Source organism: Chelmon rostratus, chromosome 23 (assembly GCF_017976325.1).
Source record: "Chelmon rostratus isolate fCheRos1 chromosome 23, fCheRos1.pri, whole genome shotgun sequence".
Lineage (NCBI taxonomy): Eukaryota > Metazoa > Chordata > Actinopteri > Chaetodontiformes > Chaetodontidae > Chelmon > Chelmon rostratus.
In genome coordinates this window covers 1,067,755-1,092,683 of record NC_055680.1, presented here as the reverse complement: position 1 = coordinate 1,092,683, position 24,929 = coordinate 1,067,755, and the positions used below count along the sequence as shown (strand labels likewise).

General features: G+C 40.1%; 2 protein-coding genes across 8 annotated transcripts in view; both read left to right on the top strand.

Moving 5' to 3' along the window:
• The window catches only part of ehbp1l1a (EH domain binding protein 1-like 1a), a 43,519-nt gene extending 38,259 nt beyond the window's left edge, over positions 1–5,260 (top strand). For all 7 annotated transcript variants that reach the window (XM_041965629.1, XM_041965628.1, XM_041965627.1 and 4 more), the window contains 7 exons: positions 78–129; positions 309–352; positions 550–661; positions 1,023–1,122; positions 1,499–1,572; positions 2,259–2,373; positions 3,351–5,260. In XM_041965629.1, coding sequence (XP_041821563.1) covers positions 78–129; positions 309–352; positions 550–661; positions 1,023–1,122; positions 1,499–1,572; positions 2,259–2,373; positions 3,351–3,444 — 591 coding nt within the window. In that variant the 3' untranslated portion in view covers positions 3,445–5,260. The remainder of the gene's footprint in view (positions 1–77; positions 130–308; positions 353–549; positions 662–1,022; positions 1,123–1,498; positions 1,573–2,258; positions 2,374–3,350) is intronic.
• Positions 5,261–9,359: 4,099 nt separating this feature from the next.
• On the top strand, positions 9,360–23,739 carry si:ch73-40a2.1 (tyrosine-protein kinase receptor TYRO3). The gene is made up of 15 exons (XM_041965244.1): positions 9,360–9,532; positions 10,497–10,558; positions 10,978–11,596; positions 13,867–14,022; positions 14,159–14,491; positions 15,315–15,507; positions 16,748–16,839; positions 17,368–17,481; positions 19,717–19,797; positions 19,880–19,972; positions 20,526–20,647; positions 22,028–22,137; positions 22,431–22,590; positions 22,691–22,827; positions 23,284–23,739. Exons 1-15 carry the CDS (start codon positions 9,427–9,429, stop codon positions 23,609–23,611), a joined length of 2,706 nt encoding a protein of 901 aa, XP_041821178.1. The 5' UTR covers positions 9,360–9,426; the 3' UTR covers positions 23,612–23,739.
• Positions 23,740–24,929: the final 1,190 nt, after the last annotated feature.

Sequence of the window (24,929 nt, the reverse complement as noted above, 5' to 3'; positions counted from 1 at the left end):
GCTTTATCAATTTATCCTTTTTGATTCTTATCATTACCCTTTTCGCCTGTGATATATGATGTATTTTTTCTCTGCAGGTTGCTGCAGGGCAAGAAGACAGTGTAATTGCCCGGAGGAAATCAGAAACGGGTTAGTAGTTTTCAAAAAGAATAGTCTCACCACTGACTTGATATACCCACCTTTTTTAAAGGTGGTCTTGTGTCCTGCTGACTTAATTTGGAATATTTTTTTTTCATTGATTAAATTAAAATTGTTAAGCATTGCTTAATTTATACAAGTGGTATAGTTAATTTGTGTTTGTCTCACAGAGAGAACAGAGGCTATAGTTGAGGCGGGAAGACCAGAAGGCCAGGTCAGTTAGCAACCATTTGTTTCACTCTACAACTGTTTCTGAATTAAAGCCGAGTCCAAATTTGAAAGAACTTTCTATTCTCCTGATTTGTCACATGCAGAAAATTTCTATTGTATTTTGTATCATTGATAGAAAAACACAGGTTATTGTTACTGGTAATTATGTCTCTGTGTGTGTCTGTGTGTTCGTGTGTCCAGGACCCCAGCCAGTATGTGCTGAATCAGATGGAAGCGCTGGAGGCGGAACAAAACCATGTTGATAACAGAGCAGGTGTGGTGGAGCGGAAGCTCAGACAACTACTGGAAACAGGTAAAATACCCAGAAATCTTAGAGCTCTTACAGAACTTTCTGGCTTCTTGCACATGCAAATATTTTGAGTGAACAAAGTAATTCAATTGTACAAATTATTCAATTTAGGGAAGAAAGTCAGTTATTTGGGGTAATCATTTGTAATTTGCTAACCCAATTGCTCAATTTTGGTTTTGAGGACAGAATACATGTAATGTATGACTGATTTTCCCTCATAGCAATACCAGAAGCTCACATATACATACACATATATTGAAACAACTATGTAAATGATAGACAAATGGGAAGTTTTAGTGATTTTAGTGTTAGCAGTTCTTAGCAGCTGATCTTATTCATTGTTCTATTCACTCCTCTCCTGCAGGCAGTGACAAGGTGGAGGAAGAGAGGTTGATTCAGGAATGGTTTATGCTGGTCAACAAGAAGAATGCTTTAATCAGGAGGCAGGATCATCTGCAGCTACTGTAAGACATCTACAACACACAATGCTAGAAACATGTACAGTATAAACTGTAGAATCTACAGTACAGTATTCACAATTGACAAAAAAAATCTTACCACAAGGTTCATTTAGTTGCAGCTCTGGAGCTTTTGAAAGATAGAGTTCTCCAGTTTCCTCAAATTATAGAAATTATTCAAATTTCTACATATAAGACCTTGAGTTGCTTTTCAAAGCTGTGGAAAAAGCTACTAAATGGGCCTTGGGTTTTTCTCTTTTGGTCTAATAGCAGGTGGAGAACTGGAGCATCTATCTCAATTCTTTTTGACATTGTGAGACAGCTCTCCTGCATAAGCACAGATGTCATACAGATATCATAATGCATCTCTTGTGATTGACAGGCTGGAGGAACAAGACTTGGAAAGACGATTTGAGCTGTTAAACAAAGAGCTGAGGGACATGATGGCGATTGAAGGTATGACTTTATTGCTAAACATATACTGTTTCAACGACACTTAAGAACACAGTCGATGACAGACTGACACTCAAACCCTGCCTGAAAGCTCAGATTGTGTCTTTGAGCTCATGATCTTCTGTCTCACAACATGGAATTAAATCATTCATGTGAAAAAAGAGAAACACTCAAGCTTGTCTTGAAGTTTGCCAAGGAAGTTTTTGAGTGTTTTATACTCATAGGACGGGTGAGTAGTATCAGTTGCAGATAGTCAGATTGAGGTGCACAACACCCCAAACATACAGTATGTGGTTATTTTGCTCCAGCCTGTATTTGGTTGTGCATGGTTATGCATGTTAAATGTATCCTGCCACAGGTAGTACTGGTACTCCATGACAGTCAGAGGTCCCATCCTATCATCAAATATCCAATTTACTGAAAAAATAGGAAATGTTGATGAAAATATTTTTTTGAAAATGTTGGATATGAGATTTGAATGTGAAAGTAATCGTAGTAGTCTGTTAATATTTTGAAGTCAAGTAAAAAAAAAATATATATATATATATAAAGATATATATAGATAATGACCATGTTTCACATGAGTGTACAACCTGAACCACTGTCATCACTTTCTATTGTTCTGTTCCAGAAAGTTCCCTTCCTTCTCAGTTGTCTTTTTTTGGTTTCTCGCTGTCTTTGTGGTGCAGAGTGTCAGAAGACTCAGGCCCATAAACACAGAGAACAGCTGCTGCTTCAGGAGCTGGTTTCACTGGTCAACCAGAGAGATGAACTGGTCCACAATATGGACGCCAAGGAGAGAGGGTGAGCCACACTTACTGTGCTCTGTGAAAGTCTGTGTGTCTGTGTCTCTACAGCTGTGTCGGTCAACATGTGTAGATGTATACTGACATATGAAAACTGGAACCAAAACAACGAAATATTTATTTATTAAGATAAAGACATCACTTTTTTTTCCAAATGATTTCTCCTGTAGTCATGGCTAATGTACCACTAGATGGCAGTATAGTGTGAGGCTGCTAAGTTAGCTACCATCCAGCACATCATGTGACAATTCTCTGCAGGTAGAGTGCTTTCATGCACTGTCTGTAGTACATGAGGATGTGCTCAAGATATCAAAGAGACACCCAAAAGACTGCCATAGCAATGCACCCCCCCCCCGCCAAAAAAATCTACAATGTCACTACCACAAATGCATAATGATAATGCGTGATTTAAGATACTCGAAGACACTGCACGACATTAAGTAAACGTTAAGTAAAACAAATTCCTGTAATTCTAAAACACATTAAAGTTCAGAATAGTGCAGGACATGTCATTTCAAATGTAAAATTGACATAGATTGTAGAGACAAACTGAAATAAAACATAAAAACTGAAACTAAACTCAACTATCAGTTTAACATTACTACAAACATTTATAATGATCTGAACTCTACACACAGACACATTGATTGAAATAAAGCTGGATTTACACCACTGTAAACCCTACTGCATAGGTTTGACTCATAGTTCAGTCTTTGAATTGTCATGTTGATATCACACTCACAACACCAGACATTAGATTAGATTAATTATCCATTAAAACTTGATGAATGTGAAAAAAGGCAGGCCTGAAAGGATGCACAGTGACGTGAATGAAAGATGAGCTGTGATGCTATCTGTGTCGACAGCTGTTGTGATCCAAATAGAAGCACATCTGTTTCAGCAGACTGAAAAATGCATCTGAAACACCCCCTGTGTAGACAACCCATGACTCTCCCCCCCTCTCCATGTCTTCAGAGGTCTGGAGGAGGACGAGCGTCTGGAACGAGGCCTGGAGCAGCGGAGGAGGAAGTACGCTAAACAGCAGAGAGAAAAGTGTCTGATGCAGTGATTCTGTCATCCTCCAGCCACCAAACGCTGGGTCACCCATCTATCTAAGAATGGGGTCGACACAAAATCAAGAGTGGGACAATGGGATGTTTGGTCGTCTTCACCTGCTGTCAGATTGATGGCCGTGGGTTAAAGTGAGCAGGAAGAGGACATTCAGGCAACACAGTGTATCCCAGGAGGGTATATTGTCAATGGAGCACACTGAACCAGTATGAGGTGGCTCTGTATTTCCAAAAGAGACTGATGGTGAAAAAGAAATGTTGGCTATGTTTAGGTTCTGCTACTTTTAGCTGTGTCTCAAAATGACACAAATAAAAACATCAAGGTAATTGAAGTGGCCAGTTGTGTAATGTCCACAAATTCAACCCATTGTCCGTTTATTGACCCTAAATGACGTTCAGCCGAGGAATTTTGACCCACTTAGAAGAAGCGGCAGCAAACAGATCTGCTTGTGCCTTTGGACGGTTTGGTTTTGCAGTTTGTGTGCTGTGTGTTAGTGACTTTTGTTACACATTGTTTTTGTGAACATTAAGTGTGCGAGACAGGAAATGTTTGGTACACATATGAGCTGCCAAAAACAGTAGAGAGTAGGTTTGACCAGTGTTGGTTCATTACTGACCTGTTTGGATTGGACCTGCTGATAATCTAGTGCCAGTACATTTCTAATTACAATAGTTCAGTACGTCCTGATGACTGTTACTCATGGCAGGGTGAGGAAGCCTCAGAAATACCCAACAAGCCTTCCAAACTGAACTTTGCCTTCGCCTTCTAAAACCACCCATATCAATGTTTTTGGATCTTTGGTCCGATCAGCAGGACCACATGTGGAATTATTGCGGTCATGGTTAAAGCCATTACACAAACACAGTATGTACAACAACAACAATTTAGTCCAAGCATGCAATTCATCACCACAGTTGCCTTACTGTAGGATGTGGTACATTGGGAACCAAGTTTTGCACAGATTTACTTGAACCCAGAGAGCAGCATGGTGAGTCCATTGGCATTGACTGTGGTCTTCCCGCCCTTGTGTTTGTTGTTTGCTTTATTTTTTTCACAAAACCAAATATAGGTCCATTTGAAAATGAAAGGTAGGCGATGAAAAAAAGTTTCAGATTTTGGTGTTGAAATGTTTGCATCATGTTGTGTGACCGCTGCTCCGGTGGAGCAGATGGATAGAAGGTGTGAATGAAAAGCAACTGCAGGAAAGCTGCCATGGTCATGTAGAAGGTGGATTCTTCAGACTGAGTTAGAAATAAGCAAAATTTGACTACACTGCATTCATATTCATGACCGCCACACAGACACACTTCTGTGACACTTGTACATGTACAGCAGGATGTTTTTCCTTTTGCCGCTGATTTCCGGGTTTATGTATTGAAACACATTCAGTGAATCTTGTCATTTACTTTGCTGTTCAAATCACTGAAATATTTAGGAAAATGACAACTTTTACATTACACAAATGTAGTTTTTCTGAAATGAAAGGTGAAGATTTGAATGGCTCTGCATGATAAAAGCCAAATTTTCATTAGCACAAAATTAACATTAGCGCTTCCATCTCTTCCAAGAGTTGAAGAATGCTTCCTCCTTGTTTTTGCACTGAAAAATTATGTGTTTTTACTGCAGTACAAGGATGTCCAGTAACAGTACCATTTCTGGGCCTGAGAGGTTTAAATTTGTGTGTAAAAGTTTGCTCTTGTGTGAATTTGTTCCAGCCTGTCAAGAGGATTGCGGATGGACAGTTTTTATTTGCAGTTTATTTGTTATATTTGCACTATTTGTAAAGTTTGGAAAATACAAAAGATTGGAATGCCTTTGCACATCTCCTGCAGTTTTCTTTAATAATGGTGTATAAAATATAAATGTATTGCTCTATATTTCTATCAGTAAATAATATGATCCCATCAAAGGTTTGTCCACAATGGGTAAGACTTGATGTTGCACATGGCCACTACGCTGTAGTTTTTCAGGTCTTCCTCCTGATTTTGCAGCGCACAGTCAAACCTGTATTGTGAGTGCAGCGGCCCTCCTGGGCTCCAGACCCTCCGATGTTATAAGAGTTCATGTGTGTGGCACTTGGTCAGGAAATTCTTGGAGAGCGGGCAGTGTCTTTTATTTATTTATTTAGTTAATTTATACCTTGATTTACATTTTAGTTCATTTTAACCTTCCCCAGTTCTATGAATAGCTACATGGCTTGGTTACATGATGGACATTCAGATATACAACTGACCTTATCCTGTACATAAATTATAAGATTACCTGATCTGCAGTAATTGAGATTTGGAATCAGTGAAATATCAAATGTTTCCAGGTCACTCAGTGGCACTAATAAGTAGCTGCTAAGTAGATGCCCTTTATTCAGAGGTAGAGTGGCTGCAATATTCAACATTTTTTAGATTTGCCATGTATTTGGCAAGTTTCAGTTTGTCTTCTGATCTGTGCATTGTTTACAATTGTACAAATTGTACTTCAGCACTTTATTTGAGATATTGGGGGGAGGGTGCTGAAGTTTTTGTTTTGCTTTTTAAGTGGAGGAGAGGGTCCACAGTACATTTTTATATAATTGGAGAGGGTTTGCTTTTTCTAAAAGTGAAACATACGACTCAGCTCCCCAGTTCTTTTTCTGTGGTGTTTAAGATGTTTACTTGTCTGAGGTCCTGTATGGTCTACAGAGGTGTTGAGTGAATGAGGTGTTGGCTGAGGACAAAGTGAAAAGAGAAGATGGATGGCAGCTGAAAGTGGGAGAGAACATGAATTACAGGCCATCTTATCCCTTTTATGGCCCCAGGTGAGGCCCACCAGCAAGCAACTATGCCAGTCAGCCACTGTACTGAACTGTACCAGGGTCAGCCACATGTTGTACTTGTGCTCTACTGGTTTAGGCCTTTAAGGATTTTCCTGGTTCCCCTTAGTTCCAATGCCACAGCCTGATATTTTAGCTGATAGTGTTCTTCAACTTCAAGGCCTCCGCACGCAAAGCCAGCACCAATGAGAAATGGTTTTCCAGTTTGCTGTGCAAGAACTCGACTGGTGTACACACACTACCATCACAGAGGTCTTCTCTGCTGGATTCATATCTAGAAATATGTGGACTTTTCCCAATTTTTAACACCCATTTTTTAGTTTTAGTGTTCTTGAATTTTAACATTTTTAGGCCAAGATAAATGAAGAAATGCATAAATAATTGAAAACATCAATTTAATACTTTCCCCATCAGAATTTATTTCTGGCAGAGCAGAGAAAACTCTTGAAAAACAGCTTTTAAACCACAATGTTACTCTGTGACATACAACGGTCTTTAAATGCAAGAGAAGTGAATGAATTTAACATGAAAAAATATCCAAATCGACAAATAAATGTACAGAATTTTCAGGCTAGATTTCCTGGCTAGAAGAGACAAATATGTTGGTATCCAGATGTTTGTTCAGATTTGCAGATGTGTTCACTCCAGCTTCACTCCATTTCAAAAAGAAACATCAATCATTTTACTGCTCTACAACCGTTTGTTTTACTTTGTTGAATTACTTTACAGATTAAGAATTTACAAAGAAATGTAAGATAAATTCATAAACATTATGCATTTTTCTATTCCTGATTTGATATTAAGAAGCTTAATTGCTGTTATTCAGTATTAGATAGCAGCAGGAGGAATTCATTTATAACACCTTATATCCCTACAATATGCAACTATATGAATGGTATTGATGGAAGGAGTGTGTGTGTGTGTGTGTGTGTGTGTGTGTGTGTGTGTGTGTGTGACACTGACAGCTGCCACCTCCAGAACTTCTCTGATGATACAGCCATCGTTGGATGTGTATCACAGAGGAACGATTTGATGTACAGGGAAGTCATCAGTAACTTTGTCACTTTGTCAGGAAGGCACCACAGACTACACCGTGAACATCCAGGGTTTGGACACTGAGATCGTGGAGGAGTACAAATACCTTAAACTTTAAACTTTAAGACTTTATTAATCTCACAAACAGCTTGTTTAGTCTCTTCCTGTCCTGCTCTGTGCTGGGGCCTGGGTGTCCACCTCAACAATAAACTGGACTGACTAACACTAACATTGATGTCCTGTACAGGAAGGGCCAAAGTCATCTCCATCTGCTGAGAAGACTGAGGTCCTTTGGAGTGTGTAAGACACTGTTTCAAACTTTCTATGACTCTGTGGTTGCATCTTCAATTTTTTACGCAGTGGTCTGCTGGAGCTGTGGAAGCTCTGAGAGGGACAGAAAGAGACTTGACAAACTGGTCAGGAGAGCTGGTTCTGTCCTGGACTGCCCTCTGGACACCACTGAGGACGTAGGTGAGAGGAGGATGTTAGCCAAGCTGACACTGATCATCGACAACCCCTCCCACCCCTGGATGACACAGTGGGGGCCCTCAGCAGCTCCTTCAGCGACAGACTGCTGTATCCACCCTGCAAGAAGGAACGCTAGGGCAGGTCCTTCATTCCAACAGCTGTCAGTGTTCAACTCCAGTGTTGTTTAATATAGAACTGGATCCATATTCAGACTGTTTTGGCACTGATGAGTGATTTATATTTACTTCAGCCTGCTATCACATATACAAAATATCTTTAAGTACTGAACATATCCATATATCCTTTTATATTACTGTGACACATATATATTTATTACTGTGCAAACTGGACTTCATTTATCCATACCCACCATGTACAGCTTCAATACATGTGCAATTTCCGTTGAAACTGTGAAATTCTCATCTCATTCTAATAAAATAGATTTTTCTTTTATATTTCTTATAGTTCTTGTATACTATGTACATATATATATATATTGTAGATTTTTATTTTTTATTTTTCTATTTTGTTGTTATTCCTACTGCTATTGTCTGCTGCCTGTAACATTCAAATTTCCCCGGCTGGGGATGAATAAAGTCATTCCCAGCATTAGCCAACAGTTGTAATTTTTGAAGAAAGAAATGTTGAGTATATAAATTAATATAATTGAATGTTTGTACTGGACTGACTGTGATTAAGACTGCAAACAATAGAATAAGAGCCAGATTTCATAGGCAAGGGAAGCACTGTTAAGTGCTTCAGACTGGGCAATCAATGCCTTAAAGCACTGAATGAATGAAGAGGGAAAAAAAGATCAATGAAAGTAACAGAAGGAATACAAACAGTTTCACTTCAGTTAACAGAGCAGTAATATGTTTTTGTTAAACAAGTTAAACTTGTTAAACCACACAAACATCAGCCAATACATATTTTAGTAATTTACCAGCATGTCCTTTAATGGTTCTACAAAATGTCTGTTTTTAATGGGACTGTGGGTGAATAGTTGCTCATGGGCAAAAATGTCAGACTGTCAGCATTTCTAAAGAAAGGAAGAGGAAGTGAGAAGGTTTTGGACACTGGATTGAATTTTTGGCCTGGGAAAATTATACAAACACAAAGAAGACTGACTGACTGACTGCAGTCGCTCACTTTGAACTGATCACACCAACTAAAATTCAATCAGATTAATTCACACAAATGTGGAATGTTAGACCTGGTTCTGAATTCAGGCAGATTAATTCTAAACTCATTTAATCTTTCCTGAACTGGGTTTAATGTCACCCCTGTTGCAAACCTCTGTGGTGTAAAGTGTAACATACAGAGAGAACATCTAGCTACTTTGAGTCATGTTAGCTGTCAGGATATATCCAGGCTTTCATACCATCTGTAATAGTTTGATTTCTATTTTGTTCACATTGTTTTACTGTGGTCTTGAAAGGAGCAGTGGCAGCAGTAGCACATAAATACAGGAACTCACTAGGCGTCGACGTATTTTCCAGAGGAGGGAGGCTCATTTCAGCGAGTTTAATTAGGACATTCCTCTGAGCCAAATCATGAGTGGATGTAAACAGGCGTCACTCATTTTACTGACCCTTTGAGGAACTGACCAGCAGGCTGGATGTAAGAACTGGCAGCAGTAGATTACGATCAGACTTCCAGCAAGCTGAAAACATGCTTGTGTGTAGCACTACACTGTGGTGTGTCTGGCCTACTTTAATCCTGCTGTGGACCTGTATGTGGGAAGCTGGCTGTGACATGCAATATCAAGCACAGGAGGGTGAGTGATGCATTTAATATAGTAGCTGGTGGAGGTGGAGCAAATTTTACCTACTTTATACACGCTTGAGTTTTTCCTCGCCACAAGTGCTTTCTTATGAGGGAGTTTGGTCTGTACCTGCTCTATATGGAAAGTGTCCTGAGACAACTTAAATAAATTAATAAAATTAAATTGAACTGAAAAAAGTAGTTCCTAAAAACTACAAAAAAAAAAAAAAAATCATTAGAGAAGACAAAAATGATCCAGGGATCGCCTTAAAACAAAAAATGTCCTTTGAGCTAAATTTTGAAGTCAGAGGATCAGGTCAGTAGGATTCATCCTCCAGGGACTGTGAGTGTTTGCACAGAGATGATGATCTGTGATGATGATTCTTCACAGAATGAGTGGAAACTTGTTCTTGGCTGCTGGTGGCACAGCAGGAAAAGTGTAAGTCGGTAAGCGTTGAGATTTCAGCGTGGACTAAAGCAGTGGTCCACCTGACTGACAGATTTACTGTCAGACAGAGCAGAAACAGTCAACTTCAGGTCCATCAACATTAAGCTGCAAAAATAGTTGAAATAACAAACAGATTTGTTGACAGTGCACTCAACTCTCTTCTGTCTCTTAACTTATGGATAGCTTTACCTCAAATATTATGATCATATTTTGTGAGCACAAATGTAATCTGCTGAAAGCAGTTTTATCTCTAGACAGAGGAAGCAACCTCAGACCCTGATGAAGAGAAGATAGCTGAAAACACTTGACAACTTTGCACGCTGGATCAAGAGTAGCCTTCTACAATATGTGATGCCAAGTGGTGTTAGAGTGTGCAGTTTCTCTACGCTGCTGAAAATGAGCTGCTGTTGTATTTGTTACTGCTGTGCTCTGCACCGGTTCACTCTTCACTGTTCTGTCAGTCGAAGAGGAAAACGTCTATCATTCAGAGTACAGCATGATTCAACTTTCTCTCCTCTCCTGTGTTTAGAGGAGATTTTCCACTCTGACAAACAGACCAGACTGGGATGGAAGTCTGACCCTGCCTCACAAGTAAGTTGGGTTGTTTAGTGATGTCTAAAGTGAAGTTTTTATTTCATTATATGTGCAGTAAAAATACAGTTTCATTAATGGCTGAATTATGACAGTCATACTAACTAACTTCATACAACTGTTTCACCCACTTGATTGACTTCAGCTCTTTATTGACAATTTCAGCCAATTTGCCAAAGTACTCCTTTTAATTCATAAAATGGATTATGGAATTTACAGAAGCTGCCTTTAGCTCATATTGTGTTTATTATTTGTGCAGTAAAAAATTAATCAAGATTTATTTAAATCTAATCTCACAGCTCAGATTTAATGAAAAATGATTCTCCCAGTTTCAGTTCACAGAGGATGTTTGTTTGTACCTGTAGTCCTACCCTTCAGGTTCTCACTGATGTTCTCTTGCATCTTTCCTACCATCCTAGTGGGTGGAAATGCGGCTGGGAAAGCAGATTCCAGGGCCTGTGCTCCAAGCTTGTGGAAGACGCGCAATGAGAACTCTTTTAAGTCAGTGGATGGAGCGTGGAGACGCCCGCTATCTGCTGATGGATATTACATTTGGCCAAGAACAGGAGCAATCTGGTCAGCTCAGCCCACTACAAGTTTACCTTTTTGACTTAGATGTACCCATGACAAGATATCAAAAAAGTTGGCCAGTCCTAGAACTCCAGAGCTCCAAGCCATTTCCTTACGCTGCCACAGTCCCCGTGGAACAAATATCCAGCCACATGAACCGCAGCCTGGCTCTGAGCCTGGGGCCCATCAGCCGCGGGGGCTTCCAACTCGCCTTCTCTTACTCAGGAACATGTGTGCTGATAACATCCATCAGACTGTACTACATGAGGTGCACTGATGTCGTGGATCACCTGGCCTTCTTTAAGGGGACAGGGGGCGGGTCGGGTCCCCTGATGGGTTCCTGTGTGAAGGGAGCTGTGGAGGTTTCTCCACCTGTTCGAGAATGTCATGTGGATGGAGTATGGGGTCCACTGCTGGGGGGATGTACCTGTGAGCCTGGGCATCAAGTCATGGATGATACCTGTCAAGGTATGGAGATCAGATGAGTTTTCAGCATTTTCATATTTTTAATATATCTGATAGTTACGAATATACAAAATCACAACAGTCAATACCAGAAAACAAGTGGATGACAGCATGTACATCTGCTGAAAAATGGATGAATAATGAAAAGAAAAATATATATGTATATATATATGAGATTAGTGGTTTTTTTAGGCTTTGAGTTTATGCAACTTAGAACGCTTACCTCTGTTCATTTAGAGAAACTCTGCATGCATCTAATTTCTTCATTTTGTAATTAGTCGTCAAGTTTTAACCTTCGTGGCAGCTTTTGCTGTGCTGTGAGTCCAGCAGTGATGTGACTCAAGCGCATGATGAGAAGGAGACGCATGTAGAGACAGTTCACGGCCTCCGTCATGTAACTTTTTTCACACCAGAAAAAAGAAGAAAAGGATTTTAACCTCAATGCAATGCATGCTGGGAAGTATATGAGAATAAACTGGCAACGTTTTTAAAAAACATAATATGATGAGTTAAGGGAGTGACCAATCGTATAGTTCGTTGGCTGAGCTCATGATTATTAGTATTACAAGTTCTGAAACTGGCAAACGTATCTCTTACACAGAGTTGATGATGAATACGTTTTTAAATAAGGGCCTGGCCTATATTTTGATAGTGTATGTATTTTTTCATTCTTGCTTTTATCTTGGTATACTTTTTTTTTTTAAATTCCTAACATTACTGTAAAGAACTGCCTGTGAAAACAAAATGACAGCGAGAGAGAACGAGCTGTCCTGGAACATGTTTTCAAAGTGCAACACATTATGATCTGGTTTCTATATGAACTGCTGCAGGTAAAACGATACTAATATTTGATTTTTATTTATTTTTGCTGCTACAGCTGCCAGCTAAAATTAGCACCTTGTTGAAGGAAGAGATTATTTATAGATTCTAGGTTTCTAAGAAGTCATGTGCTGATGTAAACATTTCACAACACTTGCATCTGGTCAGAATTAATCACGGATTCTTGGATAGATTACGTGTCTTTTCCTCTTCATGAACCTCTTATCATGACTTTCACATCCTCTTTCCCATAACCTTCTTCCTCCTCAGTTCCATCTTGCTGTTTTTATTTTTACTTTGACTTTTGCATATTTCCTGTGCATTGCTCAACAGATATCAGTTTTATGTTTTCTGTATTGAAAAACAAAGCCTTGCTAATGTAGCCAGGCAGCCCTCCACATGACACAAGAGCATTTATGGACACAACTGCAACCGCCGTTTCATGTGTTCTGGTCATTACAAAGTCACAGTTCTTAAAAAAAGGAAGAGATCCCTTTGAAAAATATTTATTCATCTAAAATATGACAGCCGATATGACATTATCAGATTTTTTAAACCCTCCAACATCGATACCAGAAGAGTGATCACAAATCTCCATCAGTTATTTCAGCAAATGCCCAATAACCGTACATATTTTTTCTCTTTTTTTTAACCTTTAAATTCACTGAGAGTCGTTTTTTTTTTTCAGTAGTGCCTTGTTCATAGTCCAGCAGTACAAACCTAGTCTGACCAGGGCAGCTGCAGCTGGGGGTCCGGTGCCTCTTGTGCAAAGGCACCTCAGTGTTGGTGGGGAGGGGCAGGCGCTGCTCTAGTCCAGGGATCAAACCACCACCCATCCAGGCTCACACATTAACCTGCTCTGAGGTTTTCTGTGTGTCGGTATGCTTTTGATATGCTGAATAAACACAGCTTATATGAGCACAGTTTTTATTACAGGAACAAAAGTCATAGAAGTAGATTCTGACACAGGCTCATTCATAAGGCCAGGCCACAGAATTAGCTAATAATGCAGGATAATTCAGTTCATATTGCAACTTAGTGGTGGAAAGTCACTCACAAAAATCTGCTGCCTGCTTTACTCAGATGGCAATCCAGCCTGCCTGTAGGTGGAGCCAGATGATTCTCAACGCACCAAAAAATGGCATTAGTTGGACAAAGAGTAAAACTAAAAATTCTAAAGAGAAAATGGTGATGACAGTGAGGACTGCAGCGTTATACCCAAAGCTGAACATGTTTCAACTCTCTGCAACCAGATAAAGGCTCAGTGCAGAATAGATGCTCCTCACGCTGCAGCATGCTGTCAATAAGCAGTCTGTTGAAAGCAATTAAAAAAATAGGCTGGTCTCAAAAAAAATGCTTTGGCGAACACTTTGGTGCTCTAAGAAATACATTTTTTACAAATACCAGCAGTATCATTTTTGGGAAAGAGGCAATCACTGTTTTTATGTCACCAGCATGTAGGATGGGCTACCACAAACCAGCCAATGAGGCTGGAGGATGCCGGCTGTGCCCACCAAACAGCAGGACACATGGGGAGGGATCAGAGAGGTGCGACTGCCTACAGGGCTTTAGCCGCCTACCAGCTGACCCTGAGGACCTCGGCTGCACCAGTAAGAAACACTGAGTAAAGTTGTTGAAAATCTTGTAAAATGAATGTGTGAAATTAAGCATTAGGCAATTATTATTTATTTAGAGGATTTTGGTAAGTCTAAGCATGTTTTTGCTTCCCTGTCTTGTCCCCCACAGAGCCACCCTCTGCCCCTGTGAACCTAACAGCCCGTCATCACAATGACTCTGTGCTGATAGTGACGTGGGATCCTCCTCATGACTGGGGAGGCCGACAGGAAGTGATATATCACTTCAAATGTGAGAAGGAAGCAGAGGCTGGCAGTCAGTGGGGGGTGTGTGGTGACGATTTGGTCGTCCTGCCAGACTCAGTGGGGCTGACCAGCACATCAGTCAGCATCACCGGACTGAACCCACAGCGCGACTACAGACTGTCAGTGCAAGCTTGGAATGATATATCCACCTCGCAGGGGGCGCCACCTTCATCCACTGCCACTGTTACTATTCATAGATGTACGTAAGGCTGACTGGATGATGACAACACATTAAATAGTCTGGGAGAAATAAACCTTATTAATAGGAAAGAGACAGCAGGGGGGTTGAGGGTTCTGAAGGATCAATTCTGGTTTCAGTTTCCAATTATTAAGTTTATAAGTGTGAAGGAGTTGCTTATTTCAAGCTGGAGTACTGTATGTCAATTTTGAAAGAAGACAAAAAACAATTTTTCCTCTTACAAAAGAAGAGATGAACTCATAAGAAACAAAACACCCCATTATTCACTTCAATATACACCACAGTACCTGATCTGGCGCGACCTGATATTCATATCAGTTTGCTGGCTGTATTGACTCTTATCTGCTTGTGCAACTGTTAAAGTATGTGTTAACGCTACCCCGTAGTTGCAACTCGTGGCCATTTTGGATGCTGTTAAGCAAAGGGTGTATGGACTTGCTTTAAAGGTACACTCAACACAGTTCACAGCTGGATTTCAGAATATCACCAGCAAGCTGATCTCTAATTTAAAGCTACTTTAGTTCTTTTAGTCATTTGGGGGCAGCAGAACAAGCCATATATCCACACTAGACAGGCTATTCAGTTATGAAGCTGTTATGGTGAATGTCTTAGCAAACATTTTCCTATTTCCACATGCAGCAGTCACATTAGCATTCATTTCCTGTTTGTGTAAGTCCAATATTCATTCTCCTTTCAGTTTGGGTTCAAGGTTGAGGGAGCACCACTGGGTACTATAAAAAAAAAAAATCAGGAAGTGCAACTTGAAAGTGAATAGGATGTCAGACATATTGTTGTATTGTATTGTTATTGTGTTTGCTTTCAGGGAAAGTTCCACCTGTGGTGATCACTGTGACCCCGGGCTTAAACATCTCAAATCATCAAATAACAGCAGCTCCTCAGCGCCAGAGTCGCCTCTCCATATGGCTTACTATTGGTGTTTTATTTGGCAGCCTGCTGCTCATGGCTGTAATTCCAATTGCTGTGTGTGTCCTGCGCCGCAACTACACTAAACTCAGGTAAAGAGACCTCCCACTGTTCCTCTGACCACCTATATTAATGTTGCAGAAAATGCTGAGTTCTCATTATTCTCTCATGAGTTTGAGAAGTTGGGACTTAGTTGGGAGCAAAATAACTGCAGAACATACTGTATAGTGACTTTACATATTTGTAAGAATAAATTATATAGTTTATGCATATTTAATTTAGTTTCTGAATGGTCTTTGAGAGGTAGAGAACAAACCTGAATGACTGAGAGCTTATAAGTAGATCAATGTGAGGAGTTGAGGAGTATGAATATTAATATTGATATATAAATATTATGGAGTATAAACAAATATATACACAACATTAGGAGTTTCTGCTCCTAGTATAACACGCCAGGCATATATCACACATCAGTGAGATCAGAAGGAGAGGGGCTCTGTGCAGAAACATCATACAAATGCTGCATTACTTGAGGAGGCTTCTGTGCTCTTCACACACTCTGCCTGTTGATGGTCTGGGACGCAGACAAAGATCATTTCTCACAACCTGTAAGAACTACCTTTGTGTAGTTTGTATTAGTGGCTTTGCTGCTATTAACAGCCATTTCAATGGAATTTCATGTGTCATGCTGTCTAGTCAGAGCTGACAGATGGCAGATTGTCACTGAACCTGAGAACGAGTGCACCATTCAAACTTACCTGGAAAAAGTCATTTTACTCCTTACCAATAACTTCATTTCTTAACACTGAACATGTCCACATATAAACTTTTCTTGGATATGGAGGGAAACCATAATTTGCTTTTAGTTTCAGTTTTGCAATAACTGTCAGTGTACACTAGTGGGCGCTCTAATAACCTGCAGCAGACTGGGAAAACCAGGCGGGAAGGTGGAGAAAACAATGTTTGCCAGAAAGGAGAAAAAGAAAACAACAAAAACAAATTCAATGTAATGCAGACTGCTGCCTAATTTAAGTATATTTAAGAAAATTTTATCTTATTCCAGTAATTATCAAGATAGCATGTATATCAACATAATTTTACTATTAAAGTTTCAGCTTCCAGCTGTTGCGTGGACATCAGATAAAAATATATTTTGTGATACTTCTGTCACTCAGGACAATTTTTTTTTTTTCCAATGACTGGAAACAAAAATAATTCCATATTTTCCCACATGTGTCGCACGCCTCCTCCACAGCTCCAACAGAAGGTGATGGTGACTAATCTGTGAGGACAAATTTACTGATAATGATGGGAAAATCACAATCTCTGCAGGTCTGACCAGGAAGTGGAACTTTTGCCGATGAATGCTGAATTTTCCTATAGACGTCCGCAGCAGGTGGAGGCTGCACCCCAGCAAGCCAACAGTAAGTCATAATCCTGAACAGCATCAGATCAGGTCTGATAATTTTTGTTTTATCATCTCTCCCCCTCAAAAACAGACAAACAGGCATTGTTTTATTCATCTGTGGCTGTGCTGAGTAACATCACTGTCATGGTATCATGGAAATATTTCAATGTCAAAGTAATAAGAGCAATACTTCCACCCAGACAAGGTCACAGTTCCTACCATTTCTCATTTAAACTAAAGGCCCCATGAGAAAATATGAAACTTGATGAGGTTAGGATGTAGAAAAATCACCTTAAAATGATCACTAACAAGATCTCCACATCCTTAACATTAAAGGGGGGTGGGGGGGGGGGGGGGGGGTGGAAGTTATGTAAATGTCTATCACAAATTCGCCTCTAGTAGTTTTTGCACATAGCATATGGTACATAAATATCCTATAAAATTACTTTTGCACACCATTTTCATACTCCAACATTTTGACTGTGATGCAAACAAGCTGGTTCGCATGGTGCAGGATGCACAAATCTTTTCCTGTTTGTTTCAGTGGTAGAAGGTGTGGCCCAGTTGTTGGAGGGTCTCGGTGGCAGGCTGCTGGCTAGTCTGAAGGAGGTCCTGGTCGAGAGACACCAGCTCACCCTGGGCAAGGAGCTTGGCAGAGGTCAGTTCATGACTCATCATCAATAAGCCTCACAATCAAAACGAACCCTCCCTACATTACACCTGATTGGATAAATCAGCCCAGAGTTTGCACTGATTACATATTGGAGGATTCTGCAGTCCACTAACATTCTGTGCCAACGCAAGTCCTGTATGAGTCCAGCAGTGAATTCTTGCATAAAATCACTAGCTTTCCCAAAAGTTAAGTGTTTTTATTGCCTTATCTTAACCATACCTCAACCCTGAGCTTCATGAGCTTTTACGAACCTGACTGCAGTTGCTACACAAAGCTACAGTTGAAAGAACTTGTAAAAAGTGGAAAAAAACAGAACAAACATTGACCATAATTGGTTTGGTTGCTGAACTTAATTTTGCTTCCAGTTAAAAGACTGAACAAATATTTACTATTCACAACATGCTCCAATGTTTGTGTGTGAGCTTTTATGGCGTTCTCTGATGAGAATTAGAACACTCCAGGTAGTTGACTACAATATCCCACAAAGCATAAACAGCAATGAGCAAGGGACATTGCTGACCAAATCATCTCCCACTATGTGTGACCACCAGAATAGCATGAATAGTGTCAGCTGTTTCCCCCCTGAAAAGAGTCTGTATAGACCTCAGTGTACAGTTTACTCTCTGATTTTTCCATACAGCCCTGGACTCTCCACAAAATTAACTTTTGAATCAATCAGGTGAGAAACAGGCCATAAACATGCATTTTTATCATTATTTTTATAATGTATCTGCAGCAAGTTTGAATAGCTATTCACTGAATCATGACTAACAATTCAAAGGGATGCTTGTCCGATCTGGCTCAAATGTTTCTCAGTGGATATTTCCCAGAATTAAATCTTGCTTCGCAAGAAGAGTTAAGTGGTTTCTGTGAGTCTGTTCTCTGTGGGAAAGTGGTGCTTTAAGCTAAATGCTAATGCAGCACACTAACATGCTTATATGTGTATGTGTCCAAGGCAGACAGAAATGTCTATTTAAACCTACAGCCATAATAGACCCTAACTATCTAAGTGGTGGTACAATCCAGTTTAACAGCCTCAAGAAGAGCAGCAGACATTCAGTACACAACTAAAAAGAGGATGATTGTTGCACCAGACAACAATCATAGGTTGTAAGGGAGGTCCAAGACAAAACCATTTATATCACTATACTCATAACAGTACACTGCTAAAACACCTATGACAAACCCCAACAGAAACCACATGTGCACTCAGTGATCTTCAGATAAAAAGCAAACCTGCAAGATGATTGAGGTGACCACCACCCTTCAGGCCGACCACACTGCATGCAAAGAGAGCTGTAGAGAGTGCTCATGCAGGTCTTCCACTGCCTAAGGGAGAAAGACAAAGCCAGGTATTGCAGTGAGATTCAGTTGGTTCAGGTTCACAAAAGGGAGCGGAGCTTTTTCTAACTGTACAAGGGAGGTGCTCCAGACTAGATGTCAGCCCTCATACTCAGCTGAGGGGATCTCATTAGTTTTAGAGGTAGGCTATTTGGTCGTAAAAACCAAAATATTGGACAAATTAAAATGTTCATTTAGTGATGAAAATTGAATAAAATGAAAAGGGGATCACCAAATTTATTACATTTCATGTTGGGGGTAGCAAGTTTCTACCAATTTTGATGCCCATTCAACAGTGGTTGAGACATTTCAATCCAAACCACAACTGTCAACCTCATTGTTGTGCCTGAGGAAGGAGGACATTACCAAAGTTGTCTGGGTCAACGTATCCTAAATGTCTGTCTTTAGGATTCATCCTCTGACGACTGTGAATGACAACAAATTGCCATAGCAATCCTCCCAAATTTTCCTGAGGTACCAAAGAGGTAGAAAGAAGGACTGACCTTGCTATCCCTACAAGCCATGGCTGAAAACTGAATTTATGAGATGGAGTCAGATTTGGGGTTGTTAATCAAGGCCCGAGCCAGGTGCAAAAATATTTATTGAACCACTTATTTTTTATGATATGATGATGTAACCAGTGAGTCTGCAGGTTTACTACAGGAGTTCATTCCTTTCATACCACACCTATACTACACCTTAGTATACTTTGAACTAGGTTTTTGATTGGTAAAATCAACAGCCAGACTTCTCTGCATTGAAAACCACTGTTACCAACATCAAATTGTTTAAAACAAAAATCAGATCACTATTTAGAAATATTTCACCTGGGAGAACAAGTGACTGGTAACATTCAGTCCTTATTTTTTTGTTCCATAGGGGAGTATGGCTCAGTCTGTGAAGGGGTCTTCTCCCCAGATGGAGGCGGGGACATCAAGGTGGCTGTGAAGACCATGAGAGGTGTGTACTGAAACTCAAACCCTTTATCTACTCTTAATAGCACTGCTTAATCTTCTCAACTGTCTCCGTCCCTCACATCCAGTTGGATTCCACAGCCAGGAAGACTTACACGAGTTTTTGAGAGAGGCAGAGATCATGCAGAACTTTGATCATGAAAATGTGGTCAAACTACTCGGTAAGTTATGCTTCAGTGAGTGCTTCGCTGTCCAGTGTGACTGTAATAACATGTTCTTTAAGAAATGTTCCAGAATCCCTTACATGCTGGTCGCTTGTTTAGTTCTGGGGTGGGTTGGCATTTTGAGATGCAGGTTTATTCTACCAGCCTTCTGTATTCTGACTTTATGTATTTTTTGGCCATGTTCATCGAAGGAGGTGTGAACCTGAAACTAAACGCAGCCTGTGCTATCTAATCACTTGATTGGGTTATTTGAGAGGTCACTGGGGGTAATCCACACACACTGACAAACCAAAGCAATGAGGTGAAAGTGGCTGAAAGCTGCACAGAAGCTGTATAGTGGGAATGACAGGACATACAGTACATGGCACTGTTGCCACCTGTGCTATCTCAAACAGATCTGGGGAAGCTCCAGTAAACTTGGCACAGTTTGTGTCTGGTTTTAGAGGAAATGTAAAGGCTGCTAATCATACCCACAGACTCAGATTAGTGTCCTCTCCTCTCCTGCAGCAGCAGCAACCTTGTGAAAGTTGTGCTTGTGTTTGTCCTGCAGGGGTCACTTTACAGAGAGACCAGGACTCATCTCTGCCTGTTCCTCTGGTCATCCTACCCTTCATGAAGCATGGAGACCTGCGCCGCTTCCTCATTGATACACGCTATGGCGATATTCCCATGGTAAGATGCAGCCAGCCCCTGCATGTATAAACGGGACTTATTTCAATGTCAGTGCATGCTGATGTAGACAGTCTCTTGTTTTTATAGATTTGGCCATCCTTTCTATTGGCTACAATAACATTGTACTCCAGTAATTGCTAAAATTAAGTCCAATAGGGAAAGAAGCAGGAATAGTCAGACAATCAGATGTTTTTGTGACCGCCCCTGACCTTTCCTCTTTTCCCCACTGCCAGACCAAAATTTGACCACATTAAATATCAAAATCATGATATTTACTGAGTGCATTTATGTTACCAGGCAATTTTACCTTTTTCATTTTGGACACTGCATAGTCTCAACAAAAATCACAACAAAATATTGGATTTTCACACAAACTTTCTCATGATCAGAGTCATAAGGAGATTGTAATTAATGATTTTGAACACACCTTTAGGCTCTCTCAGAGTGGCCATTTTAACTTATGCATGGGTTTAACTAATCAGGCATCAACAAAAACCTGCACTGAACTACAACTGTAAAATCATCATGATCACATTTGATCCACTATTTTGACAGTTGTGAGGTGAGCAGTATTTTGCTATGAAATGATTCATGAAGAATGTACACCTGCATGTATTTGGTCATAAATACCTGCTTTGCTGCATTGTGTTGTGGCAAAAGTTGAGCCAGGAGAGATAGAGATAGATTTCTATCAAAAATAAACAAACACAGTAAGCATCATCCACAAATATTTAATTATCCACACAAGAACACCTCTAAAATTCATCATCATTTGAATTAATGCAAAAAGTATATTCACGAATGTAAATAACTATTTCAGATGTGTTTCCAATATTCACATTTACAAATCAATCTGGCAAATCGACATCTGTGGATTGGAGGACACGTTTGATCTACCTGTGTAATTTTGAGACAAATATTCTGCTGTGGATTCGCACACGAAGCTCTGTGGAAATAGATTTCTATCAAAAATAAACAAACAGAAAAAGAATAAACCAGAAAAAATGTAATATCTCCACAAGGTCCATCTCCCCCCCCTATGTTTTTCTCATTAAAACGAATGAGGAGGCAGTGTTTTTTATGCAGCTATTGTTAACTGGCATTTTAATGTGTGGTGCAATTAATATTGTAGCCTGTAGGGGTCCCTAATGGGGCTTTAGACTCGTGGTAAGCATCAAAATGAAAACTGCTTTCCTGGATAGTACAGGTTTATGCTTTTTGAGTTTTTCATGGCATCATGACACCTTACATCCATCATTCACCCCACACCACCACCACCTCCACCACAACACAAACATGATCACATCGGCATATTTGCATGTTCAAAAAAACAGATAAATAATAATAAAAAAAGATTCAAAATAAAGAACCCTCTTCCAGTTTGTGCCCCATCAGAGTCTCCTGCGCTTCATGATTGACATTGCAGCAGGGATGGACTATCTGAGCTCACAGGGGTTCCTGCATAGAGACCTGGCAGCACGCAACTGCATGTGAGTCCATCAAAGGGAGACACTGAGAGGGGGAGCTTGAAATCAAGGACTCCTTGTTCATATAAGACTGCGTCTCTGTCCTCAGCTATTGGTATTCAACCATAGCTTGTATCTGGGAAGGAAGCTGCTTAAAATTTCAATAAAGCAGACTGAGGGCCTCAGAGGAGACAGTGTGTGTGTTGGCAGAAAATATAAACACAGTGTGTCGGAGCTCTCATTTTGTTATTTGATCTGACTCCAAAGAGCGCTCCCTTGCCTGTGCTGATTATTCAAATGCACCTTTTTAAACACAGGCTGGGCGATGACCTTAGGGTGTGTGTGGCTGACTTCGGCCTGTCCAAGAAAATCTACAGCAGCAATTATTATCGTCAGAGAGTAGCTATCCGTGTGCCGATCAAGTGGATGGCCATGGAGAGTCTGTCTGAGTCTGTCTACACCATCAAAAGTGACGTGGTGAGTTCAGTCTTCTGTGGAGCATCATTTTGTCATGGAGAGGTTTTAGGCCTCTGTTCAGACAGTCACATGCCAGTCCTGTCCTGCCCTGTCTTGTCAGTGGTCATTCGGGGTGACCATGTGGGAGATTGTGTCCCGGGGAAGGACTCCCTACCCTGGAGTTCACAACCATGAACTGCTGGAGCTGCTGCTGTCTGGACACAGGCTCAAACCACCTGAGGACTGTGACCACAAACTGTAAGTTCCTGTGCTTGTTCAGGGCCATTTGTCCTTTATTAGTACTTTCCTTTATTATTAAAAAGATGACAGGTAGTTTTGGTTTATTTGTTCAGTGTTTGAGATGTCTGTGTGTGATTTGTGCCACCACCCAATACATGGGGGTGAATGGAATTGTGTTTGTTGTAAAAACAGGAAGTAGTTCCAGTGAAATCTGTTTGTTCTGTATGTTACCCAGATTTACAAGACACCATGAACAAATATTCATACCAAATGAACTGCAACTTTTAAATGTATAAAGTACTAAATGATTGATTTGAAAACATTCAGTGTGGTATTATGAGTGAGTGTCCAGTATTTATGTCTGTTTTATGTCTACCTCTCATTTTCAAATTGAGCAAATTGTTTTAATTTTTTAGAATATTCTTGTATATCAACAGCATTCATACCTCACTCGCCTCCTCCATCTCCCCCCAGTTATGAAGTCATGCGTAGCTGCTGGGACAAGGAGCCGACCCGCAGGCCTGGCTTCAGGGAACTGGGCCAGACACTGAAAGGTCTTCTGTCGGAGCTTCCGGTGCTGGAGGCCAGCCAGGAGGCCAGCTACATCAACCAGGTCCTGGAGGTGGCCGCTGCTGCGGCTGCCTCTCAGGATCCACAGTCAGACTCTGGGGGAAGATGGGAAAATGTCTACCTGCCTACTCCTGTGGGTGCAGCTGCAGCCAGAGAAGAGGAGGCAGAAGTAGAGGATGGCTACCTTAAGTGTCTTACTGGCTCAGCTGTTAAGGGGGATAATAATCACTAACAAAATGTAATGGTAAGGGATGGGGGTGCCCCCCCCCCACCTTACTAAGTGTAAGCTGATAAAGAACAAGACAATGACAGGAACTAAAACCTTTTATTTTATTTTTATCTTTTTAAAATGTTTTGTATATCGGCTTGTATGTATATATATATATATATATATATATATATATATATATATATATATATATATATATGTGTGTGTGTGTGTATGTGTGTGTGTGTGTGTGTGTGTTGTGTATCTGTTATTAGAAAGCATCTGTTTCTAGCAAAAGGTATGGAAGTGTATGGAAGTCCATATCTGTCAGAAAAATGTGAAAAACCCACCAACATATATAATAATGGGAATTATTTGAGTAGAAATAAAGCGAACTCAATATGAAGAGATACATACTTGTAGACAAAACTATGAGATACTAAGCAAAAATGATCAGATCAGAAAATGATGGACTATTAAGTTTATTGAGAGATTTTAGTAAACTTATTATTGTGATTATGTGGTAAGTCAAAAATGGAAGATATTTACAAACTGACACTATCTCATAATTCTCTTTCAACAAATCAACATTTTTACTTACTATCTTGTAATTAAGACATAGTATCTCATAATAACAATAGGAATTTTGACATATAATTTGATCTACCACTATTCTGTGCCATTCTTACCGTTTAAAAAGATTTGCTCTGTGTGGTGGAAATGGTGTTCCAGAGATGTGTATGGACCTATACGTCTGTAAAATGAGCTGGCATTATAGCACATCATCAAACAGGGGGTTTGTGTCTGAAAGTGTTTAACAAGGCACACCTCCTGCTATGGCTGGGTTCTAATTTATTATTACCATATATTGTCCCCCCGTAAACAGATCATGACAATAATCTAATATTACAATGTGACTTACAGTTTCCACGTATCAAGGACTTAAAAAACACTTTTTGGGAGATCTGGAATACACAAGTATCTATTTTATGAAAATTATACAATTTTGATCTAGCACAACAAAAAAAAAAAAACTTGACATGGTGGCACGAGTTTAACTCCTATCATCTTAAATGTCTTGCTCATTGATATCGAGTTGACCTTTGACAGTTATTAATTTTGTCCACATCACTCATCTCTTGCAGCTGCTTCAAAAAAAGTATGTCCTGCTGTCGCTGGTGAATGTAACCTGTTGTGAACTATGCAGTTGTTTTTCACTCGTTTTCTTTTAATAATAAACTACAAATCCCAACACTGCTCCAATTCTAGATTTGTCCGGATTCCTGAGTACTGACACGTCACCAACGTCACCTCACGTCACTACCGCACCTGCGCAGCCATC